Raw genomic sequence first — 19,827 nt, forward strand, 5'->3', positions numbered from 1 at the left:
TAAGAGAGATAGGTAACGAGACAAATAGAATTTGCATCAAGAGGATAAAATGTCAATTTTTAAAACTAAACAAAGTTTTTTCGGATAAACCATAAAATAGTAATAAGCAATTGTTTTTATTTAGAAAAGCTCGGAAAAAGAAGATTCTTTCCAACTTTTAATCCAACGGTTATCGATGCCTAAGCACGCCACGTGTTGGAAGATCTAAGGAACACGGTTCCATTACCAAACTTTAGGTTGCTTTCGCAAGCAAGTAGCAATTGCACTAGCTAGTAAAAATAAAGAGCTATATTACAAGTAAAAAAAAAAAAGCACTTCGCAATCCGCTCCCAACAAACGCAACTCTCTCAAGAAGCTTTGCGATCATGGCCTCTGCGTTCGCTGCCTTCTTCTTCTTCTTCTTCCTCATCTTCAACCTCGCTTCACTTCATCATCGCGGTAAATAAATTCCATAACAGTAACTCTCATTTCTGGTTTTTCATTTGCCAGTAACTTTTTTTTTCCTTTACAGTCTATTTCCAACGGCTTTTAAATTTAATATTAATTTCTTATTATTAAATAGTAAGAAATAACCCTTAAGCTTGTTCTGTATTTTCAGTTTTAGCCAGGGACGTAGTGGAGATCGAAGAAGGGTACACAGTAACCACAGTAATCGACGGCCACAAGCTTGGCATCAACCCACGCTCGATCCTCTCCAAACCTGGATCGTCCGATCTCCTGCTCCTTGATTCCGTCAGTAGTATCGTCTACACTCTATCTTTTCCCACATCCAAAGGTTCTAAGAACACTTTTATTTGGCCAAAGTTTGTGTATGCTTATGATTCGATCGGTAATTTAACATGATATTAATATGTTATTAGAGCAGAAGATGTTGAGTTCGATCTCTGTATTTAGTCTATCTCTCGTTTAAAATGTTAAAAATCTCTGATCGGGACCCACTTATTATTAAGGGGAGGTTTAGGAAGAGTTAGAATTATGACTTTTGGGATAATTGGTAATTTAACGGGTTTATGAAATGGAGAAAGTTTAGCTTCAAATTTTTAGTGATATTTTTGGTTCGGCGATTTAACAGACTATTCATGTGTGTTATTTAAACACATAACACATTAAAAAAAAAAAGGTCATGTGATTAAAACTACACATGGATGGTTTTTTTCAACCGTTAGATAATGGATTGGAGGAACATAGCTCTAAACCAGTTTGGAGCTCAACTTTTTCCGAAATGGAATTTGGTTTAAGTTGTGAATGTATTTGTCGTACCTAACACAGGCATAATTGTTGAGGTGACATGTTGTGATTAGTGCGTGATAAAAGTGATATTAGCAGCGGACATGTGAAAATGATGATGCATCACTCACAACTTGATGCATTAACATTTTGTGAAAAAAGTTGCATTGGATTCGGTTAAATATTTGACAATGCATAGGATGCAACTTAAAAAAAAAAAAAAATTTGCTAAGGTGTCTGTTTTTTTTTTTTCCTTTACAGTCTATTTCCAACGGCTTTTAAATTTAATATTAATTTCTTATTATTAAATAGTAAGAAATAACCCTTAAGCTTGTTCTGTATTTTCAGTTTTAGCCAGGGACGTAGTGGAGATCGAAGAAGGGTACACAGTAACCACAGTAATCGACGGCCACAAGCTTGGCATCAACCCACGCTCGATCCTCTCCAAACCTGGATCGTCCGATCTCCTGCTCCTTGATTCCGTCAGTAGTATCGTCTACACTCTATCTTTTCCCACATCCAAAGGTTCTAAGAACACTAACCTTTATTTGGCCAAAGTTTGTGTATTCTTATGATTCGATCGGGAATTTAACATGGTATTAACATGTTGAGTTCGATCTCTGTATTTACTCTACCTCTCATTTAAAATGTTAAAAATCTCCAGACCTATGACTTTTGGGATAATTGGTAATTTAACAAGTTTGTGAAATGGAGAAAGTTTAGCTTCAAATTTATTTGTAGTGATCTTTTTCTACCTCTCATCTAAAATGTTAAAATTCTCCAGTATTATGACTTTTGGGATAATTGGTAATTTAACAAGTTTGTGAAATGGAGAAAGTTTAGCTTCAAATTTATTTGTAGTGATCTTTTTGGTCCGGCAATTTATCAGACTATTCATGTGTATTATTTAATCATGTAACACATAAAAAAAAATTAAAAAAAAAAGTCATGTGATTAAAACTACACATGGATGATTTTTTCAATCATTAGATAATGGATTGGTGGAACATAGCTCTAAACTAGTTTGGAGCTCAACTTTTTCCGAAATGGAATTTGGTTTAAGTTGTGGATGTATTTGTTGTACCTAACACATGCATAATTGTTGAGGCGACATGTTGTGATTAGTGCATAATAAAAGTGATATTAGCCGTGGACATGTGAAAATGATGATGCATCACTCACAACTTGATGCATTAACATTTTGTGAAAAAGGTTGCATTGGATTCGGTTAAATATTTGGCAATGCTAAGGATGCAACTTTAAAATAAAATAAAATAAAATAAAATAAACAATTTGCCAAGGTGTCTATTTGTGTTTGGTTTTTCATAAAATCGTGGAATTTTTTTGTGTCACTATACTTGTTGAGGAAGAAATTGATTGGTATTAAAAAGTTCAAGGACAAGAGTTATACTTTTAGTTTGATAATTGCAGAGAGTAAGGTGCAAGTGAATCGGTTAGCTGGAGCTAGTGATAGAAATGGCGGGTATGCAGATGGGGAATTGGATTCAGCTCGGTTCAATAAGCCTCGGAGCTTTGCTGTTGATCTAAAAGGAAATGTTTATGTTGCTGATAAGACTAACCATGCCATTCGAAAGATTAGCAATACAGGTCCCAATTCCCAACTCTCTTTCTGATGTTGTTGTTGGTGTTCTTGTTTTAATTATAATTAATTAAAGCTTTATCTATTGGTATTGTGCGGACTTGTCATGTGGCCATGTTGTATGTGATTTTATACATACATAAACCATTTACTTATGTATTTATGTGTTTGACTATATAACTAGATACATTAATACACATGTCACTAAAACATACATACATACATTAATGTGCAGGTGGCGTGGTGGGTTCAAGACTTGCCCAAAAAATGTTAACTTTCCAATAGAAAACAAAAACAAAAAGATGTTATGTACATGTGCATTTGTGTAAACAGTGGCGTGCCAGAATTTTTAATTTGGGAAGGGAGGAAATTGAAACATAAAATTGATTCGGCAAACATTGATCAATGTAAATATAAACTCAAAATAATTAAAAAGTACAATTTAATTTTGATACAAGACGTAATGTATTTTTCACATTGATATGAATCGTTTAGGGTTCAATTGTGACTTCATATAGTTTTCATTGTGCTAGGATTCCATATGATCTCAATAATCCTTTAGTAGTTTAATTTTATTAATCATGGGCACAAACAAAAATCTATATTTGATATAATGATAAATCTTTTAGACATGTAATTGGGTCAAACTTTAAGAGAAAATAGAAAAGAATAACTAATTGCATAGAAAAATTACTATTAACTAAGAACAAATCATTATAAAAATTGTATAATATGATAATATACCTGGAAGTTGTTAGAAATATTCTTTCCATTATTTTTTCTTAACTCTTTTTTTTGAAGTTTAAATGTCCATTTTAATGTGGGTAATGTTGATGGGGCAACATGACTCTTGGCATCTGTTGGGGCAAGGCAAGACCTTTCTTAAGGGACAATTTCACTCCCCTTCCTTCCACCTGTGTGTACAAAGATATATACATCATGCATGTGAGTGTACGTACATATATGTATGTATGTGCATGTAAAATTGGTTGGGCGTGGTCTGCAGGCAAAAGTAGTAAAAAAGGAAAACGAAGATTTTTTTTTATGTAGGGACTAGTAGCATATCTTCTTGTGCTTCATTTTCTGTTTTTGCATTTTCTCTCCTATGGGAGGTTGGAAGCATACTGCGGGTATATCTTCAGGGTCTAATTATTCACTTAAATTACCTTTCACTGCATTAAGTGATTAGTGGGTACTCAAACTTTCTTTTTTGTGCCAGAAGCTGATGTTGACACACTTAGTTGTTCTACTCAAAGATCTTCTCTGAGGGAACTAGTTTATTTAGAACAGTAGGCATATCTTCCATGGGTGTATTATGACTTCCAGTCTCTGTTTTTTTAATGACACATGTTAGGTGTGAAGACAATTGCTGGAGGATACTCAAAGAATCCAGGCCATCAAGATGGACCTGCAAAGAATGCATCATTCTCAGATGATTTTGAGATATCTTTTGTTCCTGAAAAATGTGCCTTACTGATTTCAGATCATGGGAATCAATTGGTCCGCCAGATTAGTCTCAAGGCTGAGGATTGTGTTAGGGGTTCTCAATTTGGTGAGCTTTTGAAAATCATTAATGCATTCACAATATATGGATGAGAAACATATTTTACATTTATGATTTTTCTTTTTTCTTTTTTTTTTGGGGGGGGGGGGGGGGGGGGTGAGGAATTTGGAAGGGTTTGGGCCAGGGGTCTGAATCCTGATATTTGCATATTGAGTCTCTTAATAGCACAAGTTTCTAAACACTTAAAAAAAAAACCAATAAGTTTTAGTTCAATTACATTTCCTCTTGTAAGAGGAAGGTGGAGGGTGAGATTTTGGGTTCATGACCTACTCTGTGTGTGTGTGATTATCAAGAAAAATTCTATACACCATTTTTTCCCTTTTCTTTAGAAAATCCGGATATATCAAATGTTTTATGCTAGAAACATGTACTATACAAACCCTTACAAACACTGGAGTGTTTCTTATGATGTTTTGTAAGGGTTTGTATATCTGCCTATTTCCATTTCCGAGTCACAGATTGGGATTTCTCACATTATTTGAGCAAATTTAGTCATACAGATTTGGAGTTCTTTCTTTTCTTTGTTGAGTTCTGTTGTGCCTTTTGGTTTTATCTTTATTAGTTGTATCTTTGCTCCCCCTCCCCAAAAGATATTATGACGACTTTCGGTGCATTTGTCTCTTCCCTCATGAAATTTATTCTTTACCTGTATTTAGTAGCTTTTAATAGTGGTTCTAATTCTGTTATAAGAAAATAAGATTTCATTTACATATTTTCCAGCATTGGAGCAGTTTCAATTTGGGTTCTGGACTGGGACTCTCATGTTTACTTGGCTTGATTGTGGGGATTGCAGTTCAGCCTTATATCTTTCGTCGTGTAAGTGTCTTTTCATCTTTCTAATATTTTATACAACAAATAATTGCTTACACCTTCTCTAACTGAACTTTGTAGACAGAAAGGCTTCAGCCCCCTGTGTTTCAAGACATGGATGCATTGCCTAATCCGTCTGGGGAAACAAGTACTGATACTCTGCTTCGACATCAGAAGCGCAGTTGCTAGATCCTCATATTTCACACTCTTGAGGAGACTCTTTTGGTTGAGCCTCTCTCATCTTTCTCATATGTTTTAGAATTTACAAAGTAAAATCTCCTATTTCGCGTAAGGAATATGTATCTTTGATAGATTGTGATGTCATAAGTAGTTGTAAATTAACGAAGTCAGAGATGTATGCTGATCAGTTGAAGGATCTGATGACTATTGTTGGAGGCCTGGTTTTGNGGGTCCTGAATCCTGATATTTGCATATTGAGTCTCTTAATAGCACAAGTTTCTAAACACTTAAAAAAAAAACCAATAAGTTTTAGTTCAATTGACATTTCCTCTTGTAAGAGGAAGGTTGAGGGTGAGATTTTGGGTTCATGACCTACTCTGTGTGTGTGTGATTATCAAGAAAAATTCTATACACCATTTTTTCCCTTTTCTAGAAAATCCGGATATATCAAATGTTTTATGCTAGAAACATGTACTATACAAACCCTTACAAACACTGGAGTGTTTCTTATGATGTTTTGTAAGGGTTTGTATATCTGCCTATTTCCATTTCCGAGTCACAGATTGGGATTTCTCACATTATTTGAGCAAATTTAGTCATACAGATTTGGAGTTCTTTCTTTTCTTTGGTTGAGTTCTGTTGTGCCTTTTGGTTTTATCTTTATTAGTTGTATCTTTGCTCCCCCTCCCCAAAAGATATTATGACGACTTTCGGTGCATTTGTCTCTTCCCTCATGAAATTTATTCTTTACCTGTATTTAGTAGCTTTTAATAGTGTTCTAATTCTGTTATAAGAAAATAAGATTTCATTTACATATTTTCCAGCATTGGAGCAGTTTCAATTTGGGTTCTGGACTGGGACTCTCTGTTTACTTGGCTTGATTGTGGGGATTGCAGTTCAGCCTTATATCTTTCGTCGTGTAAGTGTCTTTTCATCTTTCTAATATTTTTATACAACAAATAATTGCTTACACCTTCTCTAACTGAACTTTGTAGACAGAAAGGCTTCAGCCCCCTGTGTTTCAAGACATGGATGCATTGCCTAATCCGTCTGGGGAAACAAGTACTGATACTCTGCTTCGACATCAGAAGCGCAGTTGCTAGATCCTCATATTTCACACTCTTGAGGAGACTCTTTTGTGTTGAGCCTCTCTCATCTTTCTCATATGTTTTAGAATTTACAAAGTAAAATCTCCTATTTCGCGTAAGGAATATGTATCTTTGATAGATTGTGATGTCATAAGTAGTTGTAAATTAACGAAGTCAGAGATGTATGCTGATCAGTTGAAGGATCTGATGACTATTGTTGGAGGCCTGGTTGTTAAACATGGCTGACAAAATTGTCAACCACAGTGATGATGATAAGGAGGGAAGTGATGACACTTTGACCGACAGCCATGGAAAGGTAGATGCTATGATACAGGCTAATGTCATGGGTTTTGCTGAGCCGGCTGAAGAACAATGGAGGGTTTTTGATAACCCACTATTTCAGGCTTGGTTAAGCAAAGGTGCAAGTGATCAAAAGGCGATTTCCTTATATATAACTTGCTCTCTATTATGAGGTTATAAGTATTTAGTACTAGTGACTTGTTGATAAGGGCAATTTCCTTGTTGTATAACTTGTTCTTCTATTATGGGGTTTATAAGTATGTAGTACTAGTGACTTGTTGATGACTATTGCCAGCAATACTTAATTTTCCTATACTTCATTCTCCTCTCTCTCCTCTCTGTGGCCAGATATGTCGTGGTTTTATATTTGAGGTTTCATAACAGAGATTGGTCTGATTGATCAACCGTAGAATTGTTTGTTTCATTATTGATTAAATTGTGCACTTGGCAAATTTGAATTTTGGGATATATCCTTTTCAGCAAGCTGTTGAATTGAGTAATTAATTTTGCAGTTTGGACTCCTATCTTAAACCCGTGAGCCAGAAAATGTACTCCCATTTAACACTTCGTCTCTTGCGGTACTGTGTTAGATCTCGCTTCCCTATTTGTATATTAGTAATTGATGCATAAGTGTGTTCATAACCTTTCTCATAGTGTATGGGTCTTACAACCATGTACTCCGTGGAGTTCACATTTTATTAAGGGGATGTTTTTATGTCAGATGCTTGCATGTAGGGGCGGTAATTCATGTCGTATCAACTTATGAGTATTTGACTATATAGATCATACTAACTTGACATGTTTATTAAAGGGGTCAAGATTTCTAAATTCTAACATGACCTATTTATTAAACGGGTCAGTTATGTGACTTGGTTATTAGAATTTATCGAAACGAAAAAAAAAAAAAAATATTTTTAATATAAAATTCCGAACTAACAAATAATTATATCAGCAATATTATTCAAAACTAAAGCATATCTCTATATCACAAAAATCAATCACATTATGTCAAAAAAGAGATGTGTTACGTCCATAACATTTTTATAACATTTTCACAATAAATCATAGGTGATTAGTTGTTACTTGTTCAAATTTGAACTTAACACTAAGATTATTTTTTTACCTCAATAATAACAACCAATAACAACCTACTGCTTATGATTTGTTGTGAAAATGTTATAAAAATGTTGTGGACATATTATTTCTCGCCAAAGAAAGTAAACCAAAACAACTAATAAGTTTATATACCTAAAATATGAAAGGTATATTAGTAACATGTCATTTAATCAAATGAGCCAGACAGGTCAAACAGGTTCTATAGGTTGAACACTAAACCAGCCTATTTATTAAATGAGTTAATCGTGTCAACCCAAATATGATACGAATTCATTTACCCTCAACTCATAACTTGTTAATTTCGTGTCGTGTCATATCGGATTCACAGGTCGTGTCCAATTTTGTCACCCTTACTTGCATGATATACAAATTTTCTCATATAATGCAAAGACTTTTTGATAAAATGTACACACTTTTTCACATAATATACATAATATAGAAGTTGGGGGAAAAATATACGTAATTATGTATATTCATTATATATTTATTGTACCTGATTTTAAAAGAATGTAAACAATTTTGTATTCAATATACATAATTTTTCACTTAAAATACACAGTTTTCAAAAAAATTTACACACAATTTGTAAATTCAAAGCACACAACTTTTTTTATTTACAAGCTTTTCTCTTTATAAATTACTGAGAATGAGAATGTAAAGTTTGTACATTTCATATCCAAACTTTCAAAGAATGTACATAATTATGTATATTTAAAATATATAATTTTTCAAATAATGTAGACAATTTTTTTATATACAATTTTTCAAAATGGGAGGCCTCACAGAAGGTTGAGAAACCCAAATTTCGATCTTGTGTAAACCCTCCTTAATGATACTCGGATTTTATAGAAGAATCTTCACTTGTCATAGAAGCAAGAGAGCTTTTTCTTTTATTCTTTTCCTCTTGCCTCTACAAGGCATCATTTAAGTTCTAGTGGTTTGAATCGGAATATGTGATTGGTGTTGATAGCTACTGTATTCATCGGTATAAAGTAAAAGGAAAGTGTTGTATAAGTATTGTCGTTCTTCCTTGTAAAGTTAATCGTGTTTATTGAGCCTCTGCCAGAAATCTTGGGAGTTTGTTACAGATTTTCTTGTAGTTTCTATTGTGCTTGTAGTTTGTTTTTGAGGCTGACAAATACTGATTGTATGTACATGGCCCATAAGTGTAAGGTGCCTTATGGTTGGCTGAGTTTAGCTCATGAGCGTGTGACACTACTTAAATTGTAGGTTCAATATTAGACTGAGCCGAAGTTGGAATGTATTTAAATTTCCAAGATTTGATTTTTATTTGATTTTATTTTTTAGTGGACATTGTGATCTCTTTGCTTTTTCTTTTTTGGCAAAGGCCCAAAAAAACTTACATTAAACCAAATGGAAAACAACACGAAGGAAGTGAAGCAAAAAATGAGAATAAGCTACAGAACCACACATAATGATAGCATTTTGCTAAGGTGTGGACTACAGAATAGCAATCCTCTCAAGATGCTACATTGGTTTGGAGAGGGATGTTGATTTAGAGAAATCGATTTGCATTTCTTGTAGCATTGAATTGGGCTGGAAGAGATGTATTTCTTTGGGTGGGCCCTAATCAGCAATAAACAACACTATAGGCCTATTTCATTTATAAAAAAGAATAAACCCTATAGTCAATAATCGACACTATAGCCAAAAAAAAAAATAAATAAATAAATTTGACCTATAACAGCGTTTATAATCGCCGCTCACTTCATTAGTTTAAAAAAAAAATTCTTTAGTGGCTATGGGCCCATTTCATTTAAAAAAAAAAAAAAAAAAACCCTGTAGTGATGTTTATAAACGCCACTATAGGCTTATTTCATTTTTATTATTTTAAATAGACCCAATAGTGGCTTTTATAAAGGCCGCTATAAGCCTTTTTTTTTTTTTTTTTTAAACTCTATGGTGGCGTTTATAAATTATAAGCCACTGTAGTTTATTTAAAAAAAAAAAAAATGCAATGAGCCACTATAGGCCCATCGCATTTTTTTTATTAAAAAAAAAAAAAAAGACCCCATAGTTGCACCGGCCCCGGCATAACTTCAGGATGAGTATGCACTAACCCTGGCACAACAAGAGGATGCAGAGGAAGGCCATCCAATCTCTCGAATAAGTCATGGTAAGTTGCTATCCTTTCATCTTCACCTTAACTCCCAAGGAGCTCCAGAACCGACTTCATCTTAAAGTAGTAGTCTATTTTCCACAATTTTCTCAGGTCACCAAGTGAGTGCTGAATGAGTGGCAACAAGATGCAATTAGCTGGACAGCCAAGCTTCTTAAGATAATGGTAACCGCAAGTACGAGATGGCCGGGTTGCAATTCTAAGCAACCTACGGAGTGCCCGAGGACGATGCTCAGCAGCCATATTACGTAGCTTCTCCTTCACTTCCACCAAACCATGGTAGATTACCATTTCATGGATTGTATTCAAAAACTCCAGACCAAAAGTTGTGAAAAAACAATCAGGACCGTACTTTCAGTGAAATTGAGATGCAGACATATCTTGCATGCCTTCGTCATCTAAAAGGTCACAATTACACAGGTTACACACAATCTCACTAATAGCTAAATCCAAATCAAAACTATCAAGTATTAAGAAAAAGATCACAATTGCATAGGTCACACACTATTACCCTCTAAGGTATAGACTTATAGTGGCGTTTTATAGTGGCATTTTAAAATACTCCTATAGCCAATAAAAAAAATTATATTTGACCTGTAGCAAAATTTACAAACACCACCATAGGCTCATTTAATTTATTAAAAAAATAGACCCTACTATGTATATAGGCCCATTTCGTTTATAAAAAGAGTAGACCCTATAGCCAATAAATGACACTATAGCTAATAAAAAAAAATTTAATTTGACCTGTAGCAGGGTTTGTAAATGCTATTATAGGCCCTATAGTGGCTATAGTCCTATTTCATTTTTTATTATATTAAAATAGACCCTATTGTGGCGCTTATGGAGGCCATCCAATCTCTCGAATAAGCCATGGTAAGTTGCTATCCTTTCATTTTCGCCGCCTTGACTCTCAAGGAGCTCCAGAACCGACTTCATCTTAAAGTAGAATTCTATTTTCCACAGTTTTCTCGGGTCACCAAATGAATGCCGAATGAGTGGCAGCAAGATGTAATTAGCTGGACAACCAAGCTTCTTAAGATAGTGGTAACTGCAAGTACGGGATAGCTAAAAGATCACAATTACAGCTAAATCCATACCAAAACTATCAAGTATTAAGAAAAAGATCACAATTACACCGGTTACACACAAAACTATTAAGTATTATTAAGAGAAAAATCACAATTACACACAATCTCACTGGTAGCTAAATCCATACCAAAACTATTAATTGATTATGTATTACATAAACTGATTGAGAAAAGTAAGAGATTATTGTACCAGTTCGGATCTGCTGAATGTTAGGAAAAGGGCTGGTTTAATTGAGACTCAGAACACCAAAAAAAAAAAAAAATCTCCTATGGCCGAACAGAGTTGGCGAGAAAGAGAGAGAAAGTGAGAGAAAATCGTAATCCTAAAAACGTAATCCTATATTTCTCCTATGTTTGGGAGAAATATAGGGGTGTTTGTGTCTTTTGGTAGAACTAGTATTAGTAGTAGGTCGGTTTGATTTGATTCAGTGTGATAATATGGGATAATATTGATATTTTTGGTTATGTATTGTGGGGTAGCAGTGAGGTGTGTGCTATGACGGTATCTCGTTACAGACCAATTCCCCACATTGTTTTAGGTCTTTACCTCACCGTCACAGGTGGCCATTCCAACTCACTCGTGCAGTTGGTTGAGAGTTGGAAAAATATAACTTTCAATCTTTATTAGTATTAAATAATAATGAAAAATATATTTGAAAAAATGAAAAGTTTATTTTTTGAGGAAAAAAAAAATTGTGGGAGAGACGAGGGAAATTGCATCAAGTGCACAGTTTTGTATGTTTAACTTTCAAAATGTTTTGATGTATAAACATTATTCTGCACAAATTATTGAGAGTATAATCTTTGCACATTCAATATTTAAACAATTAAAGAATTTACATAGTTCTATATATTCAACGCACATAATTTCTAAATAAAACAAACAATTCTATATATTAAATGTATATAATTTTTCAAAGAATGTACATAATTTTGAATGTTTAATGTACCCAATTTTTCAAAAAATATATATAATTATAATGTATAAATTGTAAAGACTTTCTTACAAAATATCCACACTTTTCCATATATATAATGTATAAGCTTTCTCACAAAATGTACACACTCTCCCCCATAATATTCAATTTTTCCTACAAAATGTAGTAACTTTCCCACGTAATGTACACAGTTTCTCACAAAATGCGAAGACTTTTGCATATGCATAGGGAGCTTGCAAAGTCTGTCAAGGAGATGAGCTGCTGCTCGAACCAAAGCAAGAAACATAGTCTCAATCTTTTTTATGCACCTGTTAAAAGCTTCGTTGGCTATTAGGTTCTGAATTAGTCTTTGGCACCACAAAGATATGCATGCAATGATACATATTTGATCACATACAGCTCAACCATGCAAAAGATAGCACCTAAATTCCTATTGAAGCCGGCAAATGCGGTGTCTTTTCACTAACCAAGTGACGAAGCCCGACTTTAAAATGCTTTTCCCTGATTCTCAAACGATGTGACGTTTTTTTTTTTTTGATAAGCAAATGATGCGACGTTGATGCTATATAGGAAGCATGAGATTTTTCTCTGGTTTGTTTTGTGGCTTATATTGCACCTCATGTAATTATAGGTGAAATTGAAAGCTGAAAAAATAATTTTTAATTTTAATCATTAAATAGAATATATTAAAAAAAGTTAAAGTTTTTTTTTAAAGAAAAAAATTAAAGTTAAAGTAAAAGAAAAGTAAAAAAATTTGTGAGAGAAAGTAGTTGAATTGCATTAGTTGCAATACCCACCTAATCTCAATCTCTTATTTTGATAAATCGAAGCACTCTTCACGCCAGAAAACCATAACAATGTAAATGAACATGCTTTTGTTTTGTGAATGACATTGATGGCAAAAGAAAACAATTTGGTACTAGGATCCTGATCATTTTTTTTTTAAGACAAAGATATTATCAAGATAATCATATTCAAGTTCATTTCATCTAGGGGTTCAAAATTTTATTTTAGGAGGATCAAATGAAAGAAATTAAAAAATTATATATATATATATATATTGCCAAGTTTGGGGGGTCGTTTGAACCCCCTAGATTGTACCTAGAGCCACCCAAATCAGGTTCACCCATTAGTCTACATGACCATTGGCTGGCCACAATTAATGGGATTAATTCCCATGTAACATAAGTTACATGGGAGTGGGTTACTTAAGGGTGTAACCTCTCTAGTTTGTGTAACTTGTGAAAATAAAATCTTTTCCTCTCTACCATTCTCTCTAGTTTTGGATTTTGTCATTTGGTTCTTAATTAGACTGAATATTGCGTGACTTGCTCTAGTAGTAAGCACCACCATAAGCAACAAACCGTTCAAGGTATGGAGGCATGGTTTATAATGTGGAACAAGCGAATACAAGATCCTATAGAGGTATTTACTCTATTTTCTTACAGTAAAGGACTTGACTTAACTCCAGTGTTCTAGTACAATAAAGCTGACAGCCTAACACAATACAGACACATGTCCAATTTTTGTCACATGTTTGAATCGTGTTGACTCTTGTGCATTGGTGTCAAGCCCAACCCAATAGCAATGAGATTTGGTGGGAGAATTTGTAAATTCATTGAAATTTATATTGTGATAAAAGAATTTAAATATGGTTAAAATCCTTGTAGCCAAGAGCCTTAAGTCAACTAAGACTTCTTGGTTTTTTCAAGAGAGACATCTTGCATTCAAAAATTATCATTGATCATCCTTTGTAAAAAAATATAATGTGATTGACCTCCACTTTGGATAAGTTTGCACAAGTTAGAAGTAATAGAGTTATGTTGGATATAAATTCTTTCTCAAAAAAAAATGTTGGATATAAATTGCATGTCTAGTACAAAATGCCTATGCCTATGGTTTATTCCAGCTACTCTTCCTCTCATTTCTCTTCATTCAGAAATGTGTACATGTCTAATCGAATATGTTTGGAATGGAGAGAGAGAGAGAGAGAGAGAGAGAGAGACATTCCCCCAGTCACTCTTCCTCTCTCCATGTTGGTCCTAGAGAAATGAAAGTCCTATAAGGATAGAAATCACATGCAAAGAGTGTGTCTAAAAATGAGAGAGGGCAAGGATAAAATGGCCTGGAGATTTGGAATTGATTCAAAACCACCCTTATACCCTTTCTTGAAGTGTTACACCCTCTTGAAGGATTGTAACTATAGAAACAAACCCTTTGTAAGAATCATGTCCATCTACTAGAGAAACTAACCACATGGAAAATGTTACCACCAACTTTTCTAGGAGTCAAAGTGGGAAATATATAGTGTGAGGGGTGCATCATTTTTTTTTTGTTAGATTAAATTAGTAAATTTACCATCTCTTAAGCTTTTGAAAAAATAGGTAATTTGACCGTTATGGTGTGAATGTGTGATCACTCCTAAATGTCAACATTCCCTACTCATTTGTCTCCATCCAAAATTCCAAACGTGGGCACATGTCATTGGGCACTTGGGGAGGCATTGAGCCATCACTAGTATATTCCAACAATCACCCTTTCTCTTCCTTGTCTTCTCATCTCCCATCTCCTAGAATACACATTATTGGACCCCGGGGAGGCATTGGGAATCATAGTGCGCTCAGATGTATGTAGAATTGTAGATGACAGAGAGATATGTTTACAAGAACTTAGAGCCACTGTCATCAGTACAACACAATTTCTTGTGATGAGTGGTGTTATCTTGTTTGAAGAATGTAGAAACTATTTTAACACATTGGCTTTCCGAATAAGAGATAATGGAACTATGGAAGTAAATATTCAATGGAAATTAATATAGGGAAAAAGCTTAGCCCATCCTTCAATTTCAATACCATTCATAGAAGGGCCAGTGTGCCACTGATGTTTTTTGCCAGAAACAGTAAATCTCATATTTGCAAAGCTTCCCACATACACTCCCCCCTTTTTTTCTTTTCCTTTTTTTTCTTTTTTTCTTTTTTTCAGAAGAAAATTTTGGTACCACTTATAACCTAAATTTTAAAGGACTAATAATAAGGAACAAGATCAAAACTAAGAGATCTCTTATGTGTATATGATCAATAGCCATAGTGATAGCCCATATAATTACTTCGAGAGCGAATGCTGTGATGATCAAACATGGGATTTCCATAATCAACAGGCTTTATCACCACTGATTCACGCTTTCCATCCTGTTCCTGAACTGCCCCAAAAACAACTTCATTGGTTTGCTCACAGCTCTGCTCATAGTAAGTATGTGGGATGGATGAATAATACCTATGATGATGCTGCTGCTGCTGCTGTTTCTGCTGATGCTGATGCTGCTGCTGCTGCTGTTTCTGCTTATGCTGATACTGATGCTGCTGCTGAAGATCACCGTCCCACCCGTTATAGAAAACTCGACTTTGACGCAATTGGTGTATCTTATCTGCATCCTTGGACATGAAAGGGTAGGTTTTACGTGGAGTCGGGGTTCTGGTTTCAATTGAAGGGGGCTCATCTTCATCAGGTATCACAAAGCTCTCTTGCATGGGCCAAGCATTTGAGTGCTTTTGTTGCTGCTGATACGGCAGGTTTTGATATTCATAGTTTAGTGGCTCCTTCTTTCTAAACAGAGGAAATATTGCTCCCAGAATCTCCACTACTGATGCCCAAGTGTTGACAAGAAGCTTTCCAATGGATCCAAAGAAGCCTTCTTCTTGCTTCTCCTGTTCATCTTCTGCTGGGATTAATGGGGGCCTCACAGACTTTGGAGGCTTCTGATACGGGGTTGATGGAATGCTTGTCTTTGTTGGGCCCTGATCCTTTAAAAGCATGAGATAAAAGATGAATGAAGGTTTCATTTTTTCATAAAAGACACTAGAAATTTTATTCATGATCTCATGTTAAAGTTGCTCTTGGCATATGGCTAATACATAATACAAAATACGGAGGGTGAATATCCAGTGCTTTTTCATGCAGTGACTTCATTAGAAAGAAAGGAAAAAAAGAATAACTTGGCTACAGCTTGCCAGACAACATTTGTTTTCAATTATAAAAATTCCTTCAGTACAAGATATAAGATTAGACTGGAAAGTATTCCTGGATCTGATTTTTCAATTTCCAAACACGTGCATGGCAAAAGAATTGATGAATAACTCACTCTTTTGAATGACATTTCAGACTTATCTAAATTCTAACATAATTCTGGTGGGTAATTCTATAACTAAGCATAAGTTATACACCGTCAAACAACCAGGTATTTATCTTGTAGAGTGCAGAAGGCAAGAGATTACTCACATCATGGGAAGACAAAATTGTACCCACTCTACGTTGCAGCAATGCCAGCATGTACCCAAAGAAGCCAGCCGCAACAAGCATTGCAATTCCTGTAATGATGAAAAATAGTTCATATTGATCATTGGCAAAGAAAAATGTAAAGGATGCAATTTGGACTAAGTTGTTTACCAAGAGGAAAGCCACTTCCATATTGATAAGCACAATCATCAAAATGGAGTTGGATCTCCCTGATAGCTTGGTTTCCTCTGTCTATGACTAGTAGGGAGCAACTGCTACCAATGTAAACCACATCAAAGTCGTTAGAAAATTTTGCATCCTCACTTGGTCCATCGACATGACCCCCTCCACGGCCCAATCTCCCTCCTGCAATTGTTGTAACACCTGCAGGTAGAAATTCCAACCATGTTAGAAACAAATAGAAATTCACAACTGTAACACCAACACAAAGAATAGTTTTAGAGTGATTTTTTTATTAACAAGAAAATCATATATATATATAGTTAATATGAAAATTTTCACTTTGGCAGAGGGAACTCTTCAACAAACACATTTAACATTTACCAGCTTCACTTATCTTCCTGATAGCCATATTCATAGTGTCTGCAATATAAATATTTCCTCTGTCATCAACTGTAAGCCCCTTTGGGTGGTTCATCCTCGCTTCTCTAGTTCTCCCATCTACATGTCCAGAATAACCTTCAGGGGATCCTGTGACTAGCTTCGGTCTGCTGTCTGCAGTTTTCCAATGTATTTATGACTATAAGTAAAGAAAATGCACACACATGAAAAGGTCAATCATAACAAAAGAGTATGTGAGAATGGAGTGTAACCTTTTGGGGGTCATGTCTGCAGTTTTCCAATGTATTTATGATTATAAGTAAAGAAAATGCACACACATGAAAAGGTCAATCATAACAAAAGAGTGTGAGAATGAAGTGTAACCTATAGGGGGTCATGTCTGCAGTTTTTCAATGTATTTTAATTATGCAACAAAAAATATGAGACATCCCAGATAGCCATTTGCTTTAACAATTGTTCACTTTCTCAAGATATCAGAAAAATAAAATTTGAAAAAGTTGCAGTATGAGTCTTATACATTAAGGCGTAGTCTGACAGTGTAGGAATTACAAGATTACAAGTTAAAAATAGTATAAGAAACATATTTTAGGGTCAACTTTGTCCAATTTTACATAAGAAAGTTTACAATACTCCAAAAAAGAATGCAATTCTTTATTTATTTGCCGATGATATAAACCTGTGCTAGCATTGCATTCACAGCACATACTTCTTCTTTGCTAACAAAACTTCCATGCCACATCTTCCCGATGCTAAAAACAATGTAATTGAAACTGTATTTTAAGTATTACTTGAGACAACTGGCTTCAGAAATATATAGAAATACCAAATTGAGGAAGAGTGGAGTGGAGTGGAGTGGAGTGGAGTGTAATTTTAATAGGAACTTGGCACATTATACACATTCTACTCCAAATAAACTAATTCACCAACCATTTGTTCTACATAATAGACAATAATTTAAACAAGTTGATACAATACGCGGCAAGATACCACAATCAACAAGAAAGGCTTATGATTAATTTTATACATAGAAAGCAAACCCATTACACTTCTCAGAACAGAATGGCCAATAGAGGCAGAAATTTAAAAGAAAACAGCCAAACACACCCAAATCAACAATTTTCAAAACAAAATAGAAATGGAACTCAATAAAGAGAAGATGAGCCAAGCAAGCAATATTTTCAATCCATTACATAAACAAAACAAAACAAACACTCACATAGAGAAAGAGAGGCAGAGATCCTATAGAGGTTACTATTAGCAGAGTCCAGAACCAAAAGCTCTCCACCAGGCAACACCTCAACTGAGTAAGGCTCAATACCAAGCTTGCTTCCATCAAACACAGTCTCCACAGTATACCCACTTTCAAACTTCATCATTGGACGCCCAGAAACTGCTGCACACATTAAAGTCCCATGAAACCCACCATTTCAGATTACCATCAAACAAAATCAGAAAAACAAAGAAAAATGTGCCTAGTATCAGAGATCTATACCATACCTGTTTTGGTCGTTGATTTGAGTGACCACAACCATTTCATAAAGAAAGACACAGCATTTGAGAAAATCCCATTAATAATCTCTGCACCCACAACACACACAAAAAAAAGATACACATCAAATTCAGATCAAATAAAAGCAAGCATTTTTAGCTCATAAACACTAACAAAACACACATTACAAACTATACCCAGTACTCACTTGCTGGAGAAGCAGAGGTAGAAGCTGATGATACAGCTCCAAATAGAACCAAAAGGGTGAGACCCAAAACCAGCACATTCTTGCCCATTACTTGTGTGCTCAAAATGAAACCCGAGATTACAAAAACAGCTATAAAAAAAAGTGCAAAGATTTACTAAGCTCTCAGCATTACCAGAAACCCTGGTGCAAAACCAGCACTGGGTCTGATATGAAAGTGTGAAAAGAGAGAGAGAGAAAGAGAGAGAGAGAGAGATTGTATTTGTACAGTGTGGTGTGCAAAAGCAGTAAAAGCACTGCGTTTTGAGTGTGAAAAAAAAGATTTGTAAAGAAGAAAGAGACAAGGAGAGAAAGAGAAGGGAAAAAATTAAAAGAGAGAAAAAGAGAAAGGGAAAAAGCAAGTGTGGCTGAGTGGGGACAGTGCTTATAGGGACTGCTGAGTACTGAGTGAGCCTGAGAGAGTGTGAGAGTGAGAGAGTATCAAATGCTGTGAGTCTGTGATTAATGTCTTTTATCTTTTTTGTTTTTTGATTTGTGTGATTAATGTCTTGAATATATGTTTCTGCATTTATTATTCTCTATCTGTAGTGTCTACTACTTTTTACCTATATTATATTCTGCTGTGGTTTTCAAACATGGGCCTCTTTTTAAGGCACTAAGATTAAGATTCTCCTTTTAGATTTTTTAACCCTGAGTGGAAAAAAAAAAAATAATAATAGAGAGTAAAGGATAGAAGTAGAACAATATTATTTTGCTGGCTATGAACCATAATAACTCTCTATGAGGAGTCTTTTGGCTAAATATTGCCAAAATTAAAACATTTTTGCATTATAAGTCCTGTTTGAAGTTTTTTTGGCAAAATGAGGAGAGAGGTTGAATTTCGGCAACAGCGTTGCCGAAATTCAAGAAAAAGGAGGAGAGAGAATGAGAAAATTGGAGGAGAGAGAAAAACTCGAATTACGGCAATGGTATTGCCGTAATTCCTCTGCCCAATCTACCCAGGTTTGTGCGTGTGAGGAGTGCAATGTGTGAGTGCCCCAAAAAAAAAAAATCCCACAATTTCGGCAATACCATTGCCGAAATTGTGGGGAATTTTTTTTTTTTTTTTTTTTTTTTGGCAATGGTATTTCGGCAATACCATTGCCACAATTGTGGGGAAATTTTTTTTTTTAAATTGTGGCAATCGCATTGCCGAAATTGTTTCAATTGCCACAATTAAAAAAAA

At 34.8% G+C, this 19,827-nt stretch overlaps 2 protein-coding genes and 1 long non-coding RNA gene across 6 annotated transcripts; 2 read left to right on the top strand and 1 right to left on the bottom strand.

The window, feature by feature from the left end:
• The first annotated feature begins 265 nt into the window (after positions 1-265).
• LOC112004847 (uncharacterized) lies at positions 266-5,516 on the top strand. Its single transcript, XM_065779788.1, has 6 exons — positions 266-438; positions 599-775; positions 2,659-2,835; positions 4,182-4,417; positions 5,070-5,207; positions 5,287-5,516. Exons 1-6 carry the CDS (start codon positions 366-368, stop codon positions 5,458-5,460), a joined length of 975 nt encoding a protein of 324 aa, XP_065635860.1. The 5' UTR covers positions 266-365; the 3' UTR covers positions 5,461-5,516.
• A 699-nt stretch (positions 5,517-6,215) lies between these two features.
• On the top strand, positions 6,216-7,094 carry LOC136070193 (uncharacterized). The gene is made up of 2 exons (XR_010631479.1): positions 6,216-6,300; positions 6,377-7,094. It is a non-coding gene; the product is annotated as an uncharacterized LOC136070193 (long non-coding RNA).
• A 7,735-nt stretch (positions 7,095-14,829) lies between these two features.
• Positions 14,830-19,096, bottom strand: LOC112015367 (uncharacterized). Of its 4 annotated transcripts, XM_024047770.2 has the most exons (8): positions 18,606-19,094; positions 18,406-18,486; positions 18,125-18,301; positions 16,891-17,061; positions 16,498-16,710; positions 16,330-16,418; positions 15,328-15,854; positions 14,830-15,248 (listed from the first exon to the last, which is right to left on the bottom strand). In XM_024047770.2, the coding sequence occupies exons 1-8, from the start codon at positions 18,691-18,693 to the stop codon at positions 15,218-15,220; spliced, it is 1,377 nt and encodes a 458-aa protein (XP_023903538.2). In that variant the 5' UTR covers positions 18,694-19,094; the 3' UTR covers positions 14,830-15,217. The 4 variants fall into 4 exon arrangements, with proteins under 4 accessions (XP_023903538.2, XP_023903537.2, XP_023903536.2 ...); XM_024047769.2 differs by having other exon boundaries at positions 14,830-15,848; positions 18,606-19,096; XM_024047768.2 differs by having other exon boundaries at positions 14,830-15,854; positions 18,125-18,298; positions 18,606-19,095.
• Positions 19,097-19,827: the final 731 nt, after the last annotated feature.

The sequence above is a fragment of the Quercus suber genome, unplaced genomic scaffold (assembly GCF_002906115.3).
Source record: "Quercus suber isolate HL8 unplaced genomic scaffold, Cork oak 2.0 scaffold_217, whole genome shotgun sequence".
Classification (NCBI taxonomy): Eukaryota; Viridiplantae; Streptophyta; class Magnoliopsida; order Fagales; family Fagaceae; genus Quercus; species Quercus suber.

What these genes read in the sequence shown, in the direction of transcription:
- LOC112004847 (XM_065779788.1), top strand. Translation starts at nt 366, where the DNA reads ATGGCCTCTGCGTTCGCTGCCTTCTTCTTCTTCTTCTTCCTCATCTTC. An exon ending in CGCTTCACTTCATCATCGCG is followed by an intron (nt 439 to 598) that starts GTAAATAAATTC and finishes CTGTATTTTCAG; the next exon opens with TTTTAGCCAGGGACGTAGTG. An exon ending in AGCCTTATATCTTTCGTCGT is followed by an intron (nt 5,208 to 5,286) that starts GTAAGTGTCTTT and finishes CTTTGTAGACAG; the next exon opens with AAAGGCTTCAGCCCCCTGTG.
- LOC112015367 (XM_024047771.2), bottom strand. Translation starts at nt 18,693, where the DNA reads ATGGGCAAGAATGTGCTGGTTTTGGGTCTCACCCTTTTGGTTCTATTT. An exon ending in TACCTCTGCTTCTCCAGCAA is followed by an intron (nt 18,487 to 18,605) that starts GTGAGTACTGGG and finishes TTGTGGGTGCAG; the next exon opens with AGATTATTAATGGGATTTTC. An exon ending in TGGAAGTGGCTTTCCTCTTG is followed by an intron (nt 16,419 to 16,497) that starts GTAAACAACTTA and finishes TCATCATTACAG; the next exon opens with GAATTGCAATGCTTGTTGCG.